The sequence below is a fragment of the Myotis davidii genome, unplaced genomic scaffold, assembly GCF_000327345.1.
Source record: "Myotis davidii unplaced genomic scaffold, ASM32734v1 scaffold2958, whole genome shotgun sequence".
In the NCBI taxonomy this organism is placed as follows: Eukaryota; Metazoa; Chordata; class Mammalia; order Chiroptera; family Vespertilionidae; genus Myotis; species Myotis davidii.
The window spans coordinates 139,062-155,590 of NW_006288970.1; the positions used below are offsets into that span (position 1 = coordinate 139,062).

Below are 16,529 nucleotides of genomic sequence, written 5' to 3' on the forward strand. Positions count from 1 at the left end.
TCTCTGTGTACATATGGCCAATAGCAAAGGGAGCAATAGTCCAGACTCTGCTTCAGGGGATGAATTTCAGTTCACATAACCTTCCTTACAATATTAATCTGGAAATTTTCACTAGCAACACGTTACCCACATGCTACATAGCCTGTAGGTAAGTATTGCCATGCAACCTTTTCAACTTATTGAATGGTGTTTTAAATAATTATAAGAACAAGTTTTATTATAGCAGTTTTCTTCTGTTTCCCTTTTTAAAAGTCAGCAGAAATACCTATTGCAGCCTTATTTTTAGCTTTCTAGTTATCAAAAATCTCTCTTATTTATCCAAAATGCTCATGTGTATTAACTAAGCATTCTATAAACTGACAATAACTGTGTCATTCTCACCTGCTTTAGGAAGTATTCTTAAGATTTATGTAGAGCAGATATTCATGATGACCAAAGACAGTATGTGAATGTTCAGGAAATTCCATGGAAACACAGCATAATGGAGCTGGAGAGGGTCCTTCAGATTATCTTCACCTCCTCATTTGCTGACTAAGGAACAGAGACAGAAATGTGAATCGAATTGTCCCAGATTCCTGAGAAAATACAATGCAGTTAGGTTAATCTAAATTAACTAGGTAACTCCTCCTAAAAATTTTTACCCCTGTCCAGTGTTCAGCAAACTTTTTTAATAAAGGGCCAGATGATAAGTATTTCAGGCTTTGTTGGCCACATGGTCTCTGTAGCAATCAGTGAACTAACTCTGTCTGGTGCAATAGCACCCACAGACAATATGTTAACGGGTGATCTCCTCTGTGCTCAGGCAGTCCCAGGAGGCTTACCTGGACAATGTGCTTTCCTGGAAGATTATTTTGGTGCTGATTGTTGTGCATTTATTCCCTGCCATGGAATTCTCTAAACCCACCATAGTTCACATTTGCCACAAGGGATTAGGCTAGCCTGCTCTGCCCTGGTGAGTTTTTAAATGCCTGTTATATACGAGTAGGATTTCAACTTCCTTACTTTCTTTTTTTAAGTTTCGCTGCAAAACTGATAAATGTATTCCATTCTGGTGGAAATGTGACACCGTGGACGACTGTGGTGATGGATCTGATGAGCCTGATGATTGTCGTGAGTACATTAAAGAATGTGGGAATTTAGAATTTAGAGCTCCTTAAATCCCTGACATGAAAACTTGAAGCTACAGCTACAGAATCCCTTTCTGATACCTTTTCAAAATTATAAAGAAAGATTTTATATGTCTATATTTAAAAATACAACAGAAATTTGTTGCAATTTCTTGGGTATATATATGTAACTACTATGTTTAGTGTGACAGCATCAGCAATTTGTTAGTTTTCTAATTTTATTCACTTATGGAATAACTACATTGCTTAATGTAATGATCAGAACAGTAACAATCAGCATGATTTTGACTCAATATATCATCAATCTGGAGACAAAAATGGGGAAGTTTTCAATGTCACTCAATGACTGAAATCTTACCATTAACGGATATAATTTTTGCACTTTCCTGTCAGTATTAAAATACCAAAAATCTATGAAAAGTCAGATTTTTCCAATATAGCTCATTAGTTTTCAGTTAGGCAATTTAGTATGCTCTTAGTAGTTGCCTTAAAGTGGCAAGCAATTAGGTATGTCTGGACATCTGACTGTGATTGGCATTTTTTTAAAGCTATCTTTGGTAACTTTGATTGTAATGAACAATCGGCCGACTTTTCCTTGATAGCCTGTATAGTTCACTCCATGGGTCATTCCAATACTGTCCTGTCAATTTGAAGATACCTGTGCAGTCAATCATTATAATTCCCTCAACATCCCAGTGAATGGTTACCATGATTTGGCCTTGACATTTCCGTTCAAGATTCTTCTTAGGCTTGCACTAAAGGAGGACAATGTGCTGTCATAGTGAAAGCTAGCTGCTTCCTTCTGCAGATTTCCCACCACATAATTACAAGGCTGTTTCAAACTCACAGTCACTAGATAGTTACCTACACGAGCTGTATTCCATTGCTCACTTGAAGTCCTTTCACATAGCTCATTTACATGTTTGAAAGCAGCAAGTAATATATTCAATAGGAAGAAAAAATGTTATGAAAGTCATCGCTTTTCTAATATTCTTTTTATGATTCTGAAAGATCCTCTGTTCTTAGATTTATTAATATTGTTTTTATTTTTATTATGAGAGATGACATATAAAAAGTATTATCTGAATGGGATAGATATACTATTATAGCTGAGTTATTCTTTTTTTAAGTTATTGAATTAAAATAAATATCAAAGTAATAAGAAATATTGAGTACCAATTGAGGTTTACTCATTTAAAGAAAGGTATTAATTTCCCCACAATAAGGTAAACTTTCTCTCGATATAGCAAATAAAGTAAGTACAACTGATTCATGTCATTTATAGAAATAAACACACATAAATGTGTTAATTTAGTCCTCATGTGAACATGACCTTTCCCAACCAGATTCCTTACTGGGAAATATCACCATGATGCCCTGCACAGAGTCATTAACACCAGTGCTTTCCCTTCTAACATAGTTTCAGTTCCTGAACTCTACTTTAATCCAGACTAAAATTTCATGCTGCAATCAAATTGATATACAAAAATTAACTACACATTTAGTTTAATGAGTTTTGTTCACATTTATTCACTGACTGGATTGCAGCATTTAAGTACTGACAATTTATGAAAAGTCAGACTGTATGGTGAGCAAACAAAACTTTAATGTCTTTTGAAGGGAACCTAAGAGACATCTGATACCTAAAAACCTCTTATCTTGGTTAAATACCAATACTACACATTCTTATTGGTGGCATTATCTTTGTGATTTTTAAAATATATTTTTACTGACTGTAGAGAGAAAGGGAGAGATAGAAACATTAATGATGAGAATAATTGATTGGCTACCTCCCGCACCCCCCTAGTGGGGATTGAGCAGCAACTCAGGCATGTGCCCTGACAGGAAATCAAATCGAGACCTTCTCCTGGTTCATAGGTCGTCGCTCAGCCACGGAGCCACATCAACCAGGTCTCTGTGATCTTGTAATAAATGATCTCTTACTTGGAGTTGATGGGTTAACAGCATTGAACATCTGTAGGCATAATTTAATTTTGAGAGTCATGGTGAGGTGGAAATGATGTACATGAGTATGTGGAGTGTATAGAATTCATTTTTGAATAGCTGTATCATCAACATTGGGGGCTACTAAGAGATACTGACAATACCTATACTTGCACTTTAAAAGACAGGAAAGCCTGATCCCAGTTTCACATACTTGCATACTTACATAATGTTTTTTACATAAATGTAGATAGGAAACATGCATCAAAAATTCTCTGGCATCATGAGTTTGTAATTCCATTTCCTATGAGATTTGAATTCACCATGGATCATTCTAGAGGCAAATTTAAAAGTCAGTGAGGCTTCCCAGTTCTTTACCAGACGTAGAAGCAGGAATTTACCTCATTCTTATGAGAGGGTTTTTCAGTAGCAAAGGAATATTACAGGAAACTTTACAGGAAGCAATAGAAAATAGAGGAAATGAACATGTTTAGAGCATGAGAAAATTAAGTATAGCACAGTTGAAACATTGAGTGTGTTTAATAAATGTTATAGATTGTAGGTACATGACTCAACATTTTAGAACATACTTCTATCGAAGTCAGCATGTATTAACAGTTATATTTTAAATGTTAAGAACATGTTTAATTAATGTCATAATTATAAACATGTTATTTTCCATAAAAATTTAATATATAATTTATCAACATTTGATTGGCTTGAATTAATAAGTCATTATTAGTTTCTATTAATCTCAAAGTCAATGATTAGTAACATACATTAGGATCATCAGTCAAAAAAATGTTTTATTACCAGCAAGATAGTTTGTGAGAAGACTTCAAAGTCAGATCTGGATTTAAATTCTGAGTCTGACACTTGAAACTTTTCTGTCCATGAAGATTAATTTCCTCATTTATAAAAGTGCTTATGATGTTGAGGTGAGAAGTTTATGATGAGATTCAATTAGTTACTGTATGTGAAAGGGCCTCACACAATGCCTGATCCTTAGTAGATACTTAATGAATCTTACTTCATTATTATTATTCCTTATGTAAACTCAAAAATATAGCAGATAAAATCAACTATTATCTGGGGTTTATTTACTATAATAAAATATGTGTTGAACATAAAAATCATTAGTATTTATGACATTGCCCTTTACATTAATACAATTATAGAAATGAATATAAATAAATCTGATTTAAAATGTGATACCTATAGGTAGCATTTGCTTTAAGTAGTTCTGGGAAGTATGTTTTGGAGGCAGATATTCCTCTCTTACCACAACAGGTGGCAAAGTGACCAAAGATAAATGATTTTAAAAAATGATATTGGAGTAACTATTTTTTAAAATTACAAGACATTCTATTCTGTCACTAAATTCTCTCATTTATTTGAAGAAAGGAGTCATTTATGTTTTTTAATCTATACATTTATATTCATAGGTTGCTAATTGCTTTCTTAACTTTAGTTGAAATGTAATCTTGAGGCAATCTGAGCTGTTCATAGTGTAGCTGTGCGTCTGAACCCGATGGCTATCGATGTGAGATATTCCCACTGTGCTCTGGGATATGCTTACTATAATAATAGTATGAACACTTGAGCATCAGAAAAGCTCTGTTTAAGGAATCATGATCTAAGATTGTCCTTCCACAATACCTGTATGTTTTCTCCCCCAGCTGAATTTAAATGTCAGCCAGGCCGATTTCAGTGTGGAACGGGGCTCTGCGCTCTGCCTGCTTTCATCTGTGATGGAGAGAATGACTGCGGAGACAATTCTGATGAACTCAACTGTGGTAGGTGATTAATTTTTAACTAAGGAACATGGATCTAATTCTTCACTGATTATGTCCACACTGACATTTTTTATTGTTGATTTGAGAGAGAGGGGGGAAATCACTCAATTTGTTGTTCCATTTATGTATGCATTCATTGGTTGATTTTTGTACAGTGTATGTGCCCTGATCCGGAAACAAACCCACAACCCTGGCATATCTTAATGATATCTGGCCAGGGTGTGACCACACTGATTTAAATGCAGACCCGAGTTTTGGCACTAATAATTTTGCTTTTTATCTTTTAGATACACATGTCTGCCTCTCAGGTCAGTTCAAGTGTACCAAGAATCAGAAATGTATCCCAGTAAACCTCAGATGTAATGGCCAAGATGACTGTGGCGATGAGGAAGATGAAAAGGACTGCCGTAAGTCACCTAAGAATGTTCTGTCTTATATTACCTCTGACCTCCAACTGAAATTGGTCTAAAAATTATTATTATGCATTGTAAATTTATACAATGTTGAAATATATAATAGCAACTGTGCCATGTAATTCCATACAGTTGTTTACTGGTTATTGGGATGGGTTATTTAATAAGCTCTAAATGAAGAAATTGAAGAAAATTAAAACATGGGTCATCTTTACTTAAAAGCTACTTGGAGATTGTGACAATAATTAAACAAAATTCATTCATTCATTTCATTCTTAAGAGAAGCAGCAAAAACAGCATTATAGGTGATTATGGAATTGTTTCATACATTTATTTTTTTGCTCATAGTAAGTAGGTATAGGTAATTTTCTAATAATTAGTTAGTCACATGAAATTAACTCTATTTTAATTAGAGGTTGCTTCCCCCTATCCCCATAAGATATATTTAAACATACGAGAAGAAATAAAGTCTGGGGAAAATAACAAAAAAACTATTTGTTAAAAACTGTAAATAAGACCCTATTTAATGTAACGTAACAAACTACTTCAAAGAACAATATTAAAATATTTTCCATTTTGTTCACCTCTTATTTCCATCAAGTGCCTAAATTCAAATTACTTTAAGTGAAAGAGAAAACAATTTACATACGTATGCATAGGCAGGCAGGCTGCTGCACGAACATACGCACACACACACACACACACACACACACACACACACACAGAGGCTCTGAAGGATAGATAGAGCACCTGTCAGGTTTCAGGATTTCAAGATATGCTGTGAACATTCCTGTCTTGTGGAAGTTTTATTTTATTCCTCTAAAAATGTTATCAGTAAATAATGTGCAGTCATCCAGCAATTTGATTAAGATGATGCATTCAGAATAGTCAGCCCCAGGTCTTTATGGCTAGCCATTCTAGCAGCTGATCATTAAACTCACTAGGATTTGTGATGTGGTTTACAGTCTAAGTCAGATGTTCACCTCTCCCCTAAAAGACAACACTACTAGAGATTTTGGTAATTTTGTGCTTTTTATTTCTTCATTGACTAGTATCTTTCAATTTTAGTAATTTTTTTTTCATTTATAAAACTGACTATATATAAAATTTAAAATTTATTTATCTGGAAAAAATTATTCTGAAACTCCCTTAATTGTTTGTGTATAAAGATAGTTTTTAAATGTAATCTAATTTAGGTGGGATTGTTTTTGAAAACTCTGATTTTTATCAAATACATCATTGGAGAAATACGTTTATATTTATTTCTACTGAAAGATATCATGAATACATTATAGTTAAAAGTTAAAACTCCTCACTTTCAGAGCCTCATTAATTAAAAGATGATACATTTTCAACTACCTTAAGCATTTGTTTGTCTAATTGTTTTTTATATAGAGTATCCTTTTTTGCTCAATATCTCCACCTCTTACCCAGCCCCATCCCCACCCCACAACTATACTTGTCCAAAGCTGCATTTTAATAGGTGTTTTCCTCTTAAGCTGAAAACAGCTGTTCTCCAGACTATTTTCAATGTAAAACTACCAAGCATTGCATTTCCAAGCTGTGGGTTTGTGATGAGGATCCGGACTGTGCAGACGCATCAGACGAAGCCAACTGTGGTGAGTGTTGTGTGACTGTGGCTCTGAACTGTTGTGTTTTGTCATCATCTGAGATGGCCATGGTGCAATGAATCTGAACACAATTCTGATGAGACTGAAGTCTTACATGAGCAAGTCTGTCTCTGTGTTCCCAGAATCAACAATCTCAGGTTGGCTATTTTGTAAAAAGAAAGGAGGGGTAAAGCAAAAGAGTAAGTATTGCTTAGTATAAGTCAAAACTATTTCTGAAAATATAGATTTTATTTTATTTTTTTAAAATATATTTTATTGATTTTTTACAGAAAGGAAGGGAGAGGAATAGAGAGGTAGAAACATCGATGAGAGAAAAACATAGATCAGCTGCCTCCTGCACACTACCTACTGGTGATGTGCCCACAACTAAGGTACATGTCCTTGACCGGAATCGAACCTGGGACCCTTGAGTCTGCAGGCTGATGCTCTATCCACTGAGCCAAACCAATTAGGTCATATTTCTAGAATATAGATTTTAAAAAAGATAGGATAAAACTATCTTATTTTAGAGGATGTACATGATATTAGCATTTAATAAATAGAAATGACAAAATGCTATTTTCATATTGTTCTAGACTTAATTTTTCTGCTTAAATTCATATGATTTTTCGTTCATTCAATGAATATTAATGCTTAAATATGATAAAAATATAGGAAAAATAATGAAAGCATTTGTTCTGTTTTAATAGATGACAGTGATCACTTGTTAGTATTTGTTTCTGAAATAGTAATGTTTTCACTTCAAATCATTTATTTTATTTACAACATTTATTCCTTAATTAACATTGCAAAAATGGAGAACATATTCATTTTGTTTAATATATTTTATCCTATCTTAAAATGTTGAAAGCTAGACAGAAGCGAACAATAGTTGTCAGGTGTAATTTATTTCATGAACACGTATTAAACATTTATTTGAGACTATTTTATAGGTGAATACACCAAACTTAGCATTGATTGGGGAAATAAAAAATAATCATCTAGCAAATTGATTAGAGAAGACAAAGTTTGCCTAAGTTAAAGATAGGACTTTCAGGCTTCTTAGACAAAATTGTGTTAAATGCATTTGCTAGATTTCACATTTGCCAGTTCCCAGTGCAACATTATTTTCATCAGTTGTTCTGCCTGGGAGTTTCTGGCCAACGCCTTACTCACGCCCCAAGTCTCTGGATTCCACTGTTTGTTCTTCTACATCACACCTCCCTGTGGTTGCATTTCCTGATTTCTTTTCCTATCTCCCTTCACCTTATCTAGAATTCTGTGCCATCTAAGAGAGTCTTGCTTCTAAATTGGTTAAGACTCTTTTGCTTCTTTTGAGGAGTTTTGATGTATAAACTGCTGCTTGGCTACTTATTTTTAATTAATGTGTTAGCTGTAATCACACTACCTGGAGGTTGTGAGAGGAACTTGAGCTTCCCACAGTAGCTTTGTACTTTCCACAGCATGTTTTCCCCAACACTGAACATGCTCAAACCAAAAGATAGAATTGATTAAAGTGTGTTTTGATTTTCTCTTAAATGCCTGGTGAGGAAACTTGAATCAGTCTACTCAAGCTATAGGAATATAAGGATCAGAATTTTTTTAATTAAAGGAAGTGCCTGTTAAATTATAAAGCATTTGAAACTTACCGACTTGTACAGAAAGTTATACAGTAAGCACCATGTACCATTTTAAATCGATGTTAACATTTGGCCTAAGAGATCTCTTTTAAACACCCAAATCCCAGCAATAGCAACTAAAGCCCACCTCTACCTTTTCCTTCTCTTCCTCCACCTGTCCTGAAGCCAGATGTGGTTATGATTCATTCACATGTTTTCTGTTTAACTTTTACCCTATTGGTAAGCATTCATTAATATGTACCTAATAGATTATAGCATTCTTAATGTTTACATAAATAGTGTTATATTTTCTATGCTAATTTGAAGCATAACATTTTCTGGTATTCTAGTGTATTAATGTGAATAACACATTTTCATATTGAAGGTTATTGCTACATGTTACAATTACTATGCATTCATTAGCAAATAAAGCACAAAACAGTTAATGAAACCTGTCCTATTGACGCCATGGAGTCTCAGTTCTCAGGTTGTCACTTTGCATGAGAGTTCATTCAAAGCAGATGTGACAATATTCAGAGTCAGGATTCTGTCAACATTTAGGATAGAAAGCCTGGAATGGGCCTGGGGAGAAAGCTTTAATACTGGTGACTAGAAATATAATAAAATTATTCATACTATTTTAATTTACTTACATGCAAATTAGTTATTTGCAGAATTTTTATTACCTTGCACTTAGAATCACATTTAGTATGTGATATTTGTCTTTCTCTGACTGGCTTATTTTGCATAACATAATCATCTCCAGGTCCCTCCATGTTGTCTCACTTATATGTGGAATCTAATGACCAAATAAACTGATGAATAAAATAGAACCAGAGGCATGGAAACATGGAACAGACCGACGAATCTCAGAGGAAAGGGGGAAGGGAAGAGATTAGTAAAGATCTTATATGCATATAGGCCTTGTCCATGAACACAGACAATAGGGTGGTAAAGGCCTGGGGCAGGGCGGGAACCAGGTGATGGGGAGCAAAGGGAAAAAACGGGGAGAGGACATCTGTAATACTCTCAATAATAAAGATGAAAGAGAGAATCACATTTAGCAAATGTTAGTCCCATGATTTCAAGATAATTCATGGAAGAAAAGTTCTGTGCTCGTATATGCAGGAAGCATGATGTACTACATTCTATATATTAGAAAACAGTATATACATACACTTATTCAGTGAAGACATTTTCTAACATGTGACATCACAAAATCTGTCTTAGATGCTTGGAGGGTGGGGTTATGTATCTTTATGTTAGCAGGTGGGAAGGAGGACGGGCTGCTATCTGCACCCTCTCTGGGGCTGTGGCGCTCTCTGCTGCCCGACTGGTATGACCTGCATCTGAGATTGGTAATCTCTGCTGTGGATGCAGGCATCACCCCTCATTGCTTGAGTGTAGGCCAATTTCTGTCAATGTCATTTTCGTACGTGTGAGTATATCTATGTGTGAGTGTGTGAGTGTGTGTCTGTGAGTGTGTGTGTGTGTGTGTGAGAGTGTATGAGTGTGTGAGTGTGTGTGTATGAAGAGATAAATAAAGAGCCTCTTTTCTACTGAAATATTTTGGTTTGAATAAAGCCCTTGAAGGAGAGCCTATCCATAGAATTTGTCCTCTAGCTTCTCTACAAAGAAATGAATGAGCTGCATGTGAATCATTAAACTGTCTAAGTGGAACACATTTAGTCTTCCTGTAACTGTCTTCAGTACCTTTCAGGCATTGTCTCTCTCTCTACCAAGAAGATGTACATTACTTGCTGATGTCATGTTATTTTTTCTCTCTGTCTTAATAATAGAGAAAACTGTGATATTTAAATTTTGTTGCACAAAACTGAAATGGAGTCCACACAATGAGTCAGGAGGCAGGCAAATTATTCCAAACTTTGGATTGATCTGTAGCAAAAGCCATAAGAGAAAATAGCTTTGCCCAGTGAGGTTTATAATTGAGTTTGTCACAAAGAGAAACTACATATTTATTTTAATAAGAACCAATTTGTGTAGTTGATTCTCTTAAAGAAATAGAGTAAAAAATTTAATAGTCCATGACATTGTTGTTTGAAAAATGTTATACTTGCTCCCCTCATCCTTTGCCCACTATATTTAATTCTCTAGAAACAAAAAATAAAATAACATAAACATACACATATACACACACACAAGCAAAAACTAGTTGTAGATTTATAGCAGTATGTGAGAAGAATGAGTGTTACATACCGTATAATAACAATATGTAAGAAATGTAGAACTTTAACATTTTTCTTTCTTTAGGCTACCATTAGAACAAAAATATTCATGTTTGTTTTAGTTTCTGTTTCTGTTTACATAACATTTGGGTTGGCTATTTCCTTGGAGAATATTCTACCATTTACATTTTCAGGGCTTAGTCTATTTTGCTTAGTACTATGTTTATATGATTATGCTGTATATTAGTAAATGAAAATAGGTAGAGTGAAAGTTGGTAATGCTTTTTTTTAAACACCAATGTATGGTAATGCATTTATGTATAGAAAATATTATTGTTTATCCATTTAAGAAAACTTATATTTGAGTTTATTAATTAAAATCAGTTGAGGATTCAAGTGGTATCAGATTTTGCTTATGAAAAGACTATACCTTATTATCCATTGACATTTCAGGACATTATATAGTAATGAGAATAAAAGACCTTATATAGAGTTGTAACTGTGCCATTTATTAGCTTTGTGACCTGTGTACCGAGTACTGATATTGTATAGATGACTATTCTGTTAGCCATATTTATGATTCAATCAGCCTAGATTCAAAGTCCAGGATGCAGGGTATCTTGGCTAGAATTTTCATGCCATTAGACCACTGTTCATATATGGTTCCTTGTTCATAATTCATGTGGGAAATAATGTGGGTGGAGAGACAGGTAATGTAGGATTTAGTTTGAGATATGAACTTTGTTATCTCTTTCTAAGTTATAGATGTCAGAGTAAATTGTTATTTTATTGTCCTTTGAAATCTCAACCTTACAGTTAATATTTACATTTCTTTAATTCAAAAATTTGAGAGATATTATAAAACAAAAGTAGACAGCAGATCTTCCATATGGATCACGTTATCCATATGATTTCAACACTTCCCTTCACTAGGAAGAATGAAAAAAATTTGAACAGGGCATAACTTTCTCACCAGCCATTCAATATTATCTAACACCATGTTCGTACTCTGAACTATCTGTAGTGTAATCCACAGCTTACCATCTATGTCATGCGGGCCACACATTTGAAAAATTTCTTCTCCTCTTGAGTAAATTAATAAACAAACACAAATATAGTTTTATTTTTGATATCATGTATTTTCTTCTTCCTGAAGTTTTCCAATGATTATACATTTGCTGTAGGTATGTCATACCTGGTGTTTTTAGGGAATGAAGCCATTCCTAAGATTCTTACTCTTTGCATTATGCAAGTCATTTAAGGAATTGTAATAGTGCTTTTTAAAAGGGTGTCTGCATTGTTTTACTATTCTAAAGTTCCTCCCAGTATAAATAAAGAGTAAATAATGCTGAAGATATATCAGTAGAGAAAATCAATTCTAGAAATATTGTGATCAATTTTTCTTATTAATTTTGTATGAATAAATGATTGGTAAATAGATTAAAGTACAAGTGTTTATTGAGAAGAAACTATTTGTTCATGCTAACATTATTTACTCTTATTATGCTGTCAAAAACTTTGACCATATGGAGTGAAGTTTATTAACACTGTGCTTTGTTGCAATTTTGGAAAACTCTTATAATAAGAAAGCATTTTTTAAAAATTTCATGACACTTGGTCATTGATCACTGGGCATGCACTGTCCAGATCTTTTTTTGCAGTTAAGCCTTGGCACTAAGTGCTGTATTTGCTGGCACTGAAACAAATGCAAGAAATGAGCATGTTAAAATCTTTAGTTTAGAACAATTAAACTAAAAGTAATTACATGTGCCTCTTTTGACTAAAGGTATGGCTATCCAAGAGCTATCAGGTATTACTTTAAGATTAATACTAATCTTAAATTCCAGAGCGTCTCTCATGTAATTTTATTTTCACAGCTGGAATTTACTACTTCTTGATAGTGCAAAATTACCCATTAACTTGGTTTCATTTTTTGGCTCAATGCTATAACTTAGTAATTTTTAGCATTTTACTGACAGATGGAATGTGTTCACTAATCATGCTGAATTAACACAAATAGAATTTCTAACCACAAAAAAAATGACGAAGCTGAAAATATCAAATCCACTAAGTTCCATGTGGAGTGCATATATGCATATAATGTTCATGGAAGCTGATGAAAAGAGGTCATTAGAGGTCAAAGTAGGGCCACATTTGTCATCTATATAAACAAACAAACAAACACACAATGTTTTATATCTAAAGTCCTCCTACTATAAATGAAACCCTTTTTTTAATCCTTTCCAATGGAAATTTTGTCTTTGTTTAAGGATTCTCAAATTAATTTTTTTTACATTCTTCTTTAGTCCAAATAATTCCATTTTATTTAATCTCTCTCCATGGGTTCTATTTTTCATTCTGTTAATCTCTCTCCTGAAACCTTCCCAATTTCTATGCTTTGTTTATGAGCTGTGGAACAGAATGAAGCATTTTTAGTCAGATAATGTTCTATCCTCTGTTCTCCATTACTGTATGCCCACTTTTGTGTTCCAATATTGTGTTTGATTAAAAGCACGTAAAATCAGTGTTCATTCTGTTGATCTCCAATTAGAGAGATTTCATATGCATTCTGCCAGCTTTTCAATGTCATCTATTAATGAACTGTCTTTATGCTTTTTTAAAGGTTCTAATGAAGTCTACTCTCTCCCTTTATATGCCCTCCCCTGATATTTCAGCTCTAATGTCCCAGGCATTGATTGAGTCATAATATATTCTTTTGGTCAGATTTTGTTTATCCAGGTCTTAATCACCCTGTGAAAGCTTCAATCAAGTATTAGCATACATATGGAGAAGTTGGCATTTGTGATAATTTTTATAATAACATAGATACATTTAATACAGTTCTAAACAGGGACAGAATTATCCAAATACAGTTACCTTACTCGAATAGAGTCTTAACTGTATTATGCCTTTTTAAGGTCTATGGGAAGGAGTGTCCATTCTTTTTTTTTTTATCAAGTGCAGGTGTTTAGATATCAGGTATTTTAAGTTCTTGTATTGTAGTCCTTATGTGGGTGGACAATTTTCAAAGAAACTTTTGGAACTATTTAGAAGGAAAAGTACAGATAAGGAGCTGAATATAGCAGTCACCATATGTTCTCCAGTGTTATAACATTTTAGAAATATGACCCTGTACTCAGGCTATATTATAAAACTTGAAGGTGAGGCCACATCACCAGTAACTTAGGCGCGTTTTCCCTCTTTCACAGGATTTTTTATCACTACCTTACACTCTGTTTTGTTTTGTTGTTGTTGTTTTGTCATTTTCTGCACCATATTTATTGCTCAGAAATGTCTCCTTGCATAACAGTGAAGGGAAATAACTTCAAATCTGGACATGTATCTTCTAATGAAAGTAGATAAACGAAATCTGGACGTTTATCTACTAATTAAGATACTAAGAATGGTTGTCCTCTACACAAAAGGAGACACATTGAGAGCCCTGGTACAAATGTATTGGAGCCCATGGGTTATTCTTGGTCAATGAATCCATGTCTATGGTGAAAGGCCACCAGCCCAACCTGAGTGTGCAGTCCTATAACTGGAACAAGGCCCAGTGCAGTAACGCATCCTCTCAGTGAAGCTGCGGCCCCAATCCCTTGAACACTAGAGGAGAGTGTGGTAGGAGACAGGAGAGTTACTGGTGGGTAGGGGCCGGAATCTGGGCGAATGTAGGCACAGGCAAGCTCTCAGCAATGTTCAGGACCAAGGCGGGCTGCGACTTACTGTGGTAAGGGCTAGTGGCAGCATCCCCTTGCTGTGCCCTGGTTCGAATCCATCCCTTCTCCACGGGGGCATTGCCCACTCAGGGCACATTTTTATTAGACATGTCACTGCTGCATGCAGTTGACTTTCTGAAAATAGTCATTCTTAAGGTAATTTAAACTGATCAGATATGAACACTAACGATAATAGCATTGTATTTTATTTTAATTTGCTCTTATTATGTAAGGCTCTGGGCCAGGGTTTTCTTTGTGGAAATAAAAGAAAAAGCTGAAACTAAATCAATGTGATTTAATTATCTCTAGGGATAAAAGCCAAATATTCCAAGTCTTAAAGGTAGAAGTAATGCGGGTTTCCCCAGTTAATTATAAAAGAAGGATATTGGGAATTACTTTAAGAAAAATATGAGCTATCTTTTTAAGGTTTTAAAAAACTGGACTTTAAGTCCCATTGTAAATGGAATTCTCTTTTTATCAATAAACAGATGACAGCATTGCAAACTTTCTATAAAGGATCAACTTAATTATGTGCTAAAATCTCCAAACACCTCAGGCACTGCTGAAGTGGAGATGATAACTGCTTACTGTGGAACAAATAGTTCTGCAAATGACAGTAAACTAGCATGGTCCCTGGTATGTGAATGTCTGCCAAGTGAATACGAATAGTTTTAATAAATGCCCTTTTCCTTTAAAAGTATGTTTTAATGGTATATGCAATTTTATTTTAAAATGGTAAGTGTCTTCTTGTATAGATGATTTTTAGTTTAGAATAAAATTAGTACCTTTGGCTCTCTAGCCACTTAGTCAGGGAAATGTGAAATTGTTCAGCTTAATGCCGTCCTAGGTGAGTGCTGCATTTTAGCAGGCAACAGCAGACATTCACAGCGATGGATTTCCTACTGGAAACCTCAGCTCAGATCTTCGTCTAAAGGGATTTTCTCTAAAGCTAGCATTCTTAAACATTGGCAAAGAAAGGAAAAACCAATGTTAATACCTCTGCAGGGTATAAGAAATTTAAGACTGAAGATAAAGGATTAAGATGGCTTTACTTTTTTTCTTAGGCTTCTATACATAATCTTTGGGATGTCAACTCCATATTTGAGGTCCAATATGATGGAATTGTGTCTTAGTGTTTGTGTCCGCAAGTGTATTACATTTATCTCTCCTACAGCTAAAATGATGCAACCAATCTGTCATTATTATACCTTTTACAAATAACACATTTAGGGCTTCTTTTAAAACTCATTGTTATTACGGTATTTATCAATTTGTAATGTGTACTTTAAAAGTTCACATTTCCCAATATTCTGTTAAATGTACTCTTTTAATATATAACATATTTTCAAGATTTTAAATACTCTGCCATTGTTGTATATCATAAGCATGCTTCATAAATGCTTCTGGAAAATGGTCTACTTAATTAAATTTATTCACATGAGTAAATATGTAGATATCACACTAGTAGTATGATAGAATGCAAAGGACAGCAAAAATATGTGGCCTCATGATTGACTGACGTGTAATAATATTAAGTGTATGAACCTCCATAAACGTAATGTTCTTAGATGTAAAATAAAGTTATTTAGAGGATTAAGTCAGATTATATTTTCAAAATGATTTACATCTGACACAAACTAGGTTGTAATTAAATTTTCCTCTCCTGATTTTTTTTCCTGATACTGTTAGGAATAGGGAGCAGAATACTGTTTAAATCTAGTATTTTGGGACTAGATTTGATATATCTACCTGTATCTGGATACACATTTTTCACAATGTATTACATCTTATTCAGTTGCATATGTCTATTTCCATTTTCTAAAAGATGAGCAAAAGTCTTTGTGGCAGTATCCAAAGAAAGCGTTCTGTATAAAGCCATTTTAAGTCTAGAACATTGTGAAATGATTCAGAAGTTGGCTAGAACCAAAGCAAGTAGACTTGTAAATTGAAGAAACGATTGCAAAGCTTTATTTTTTAGTTACATTTTCTGTGTTGATTTATTTGAAGACTTTCCTATGAAGGGCATTTCTGGAAAAGACAGAATCCTCTCTTGTGGGGGAATTAATGACATGTTTGATTCTTTTGGGGTCTGTTCTCCTTTTATATTTTCATCAG

At 34.1% G+C, this 16,529-nt stretch overlaps 1 protein-coding gene across 1 annotated transcript in view; it reads left to right on the forward strand.

Annotated features, from left to right (window-relative positions):
• LOC102772862 (low-density lipoprotein receptor-related protein 1B) overlaps positions 1-16,529 on the forward strand; it is a gene marked incomplete at both ends in the record, with an annotated part of 158,509 nt that overhangs the window by 122,069 nt on the left and 19,911 nt on the right. Inside the window, 4 exons of the mRNA XM_006761180.1 lie at positions 1,017-1,110; positions 4,751-4,867; positions 5,155-5,274; positions 6,780-6,899. Coding sequence (XP_006761243.1) covers positions 1,017-1,110; positions 4,751-4,867; positions 5,155-5,274; positions 6,780-6,899 — 451 coding nt within the window. The remainder of the gene's footprint in view (positions 1-1,016; positions 1,111-4,750; positions 4,868-5,154; positions 5,275-6,779; positions 6,900-16,529) is intronic.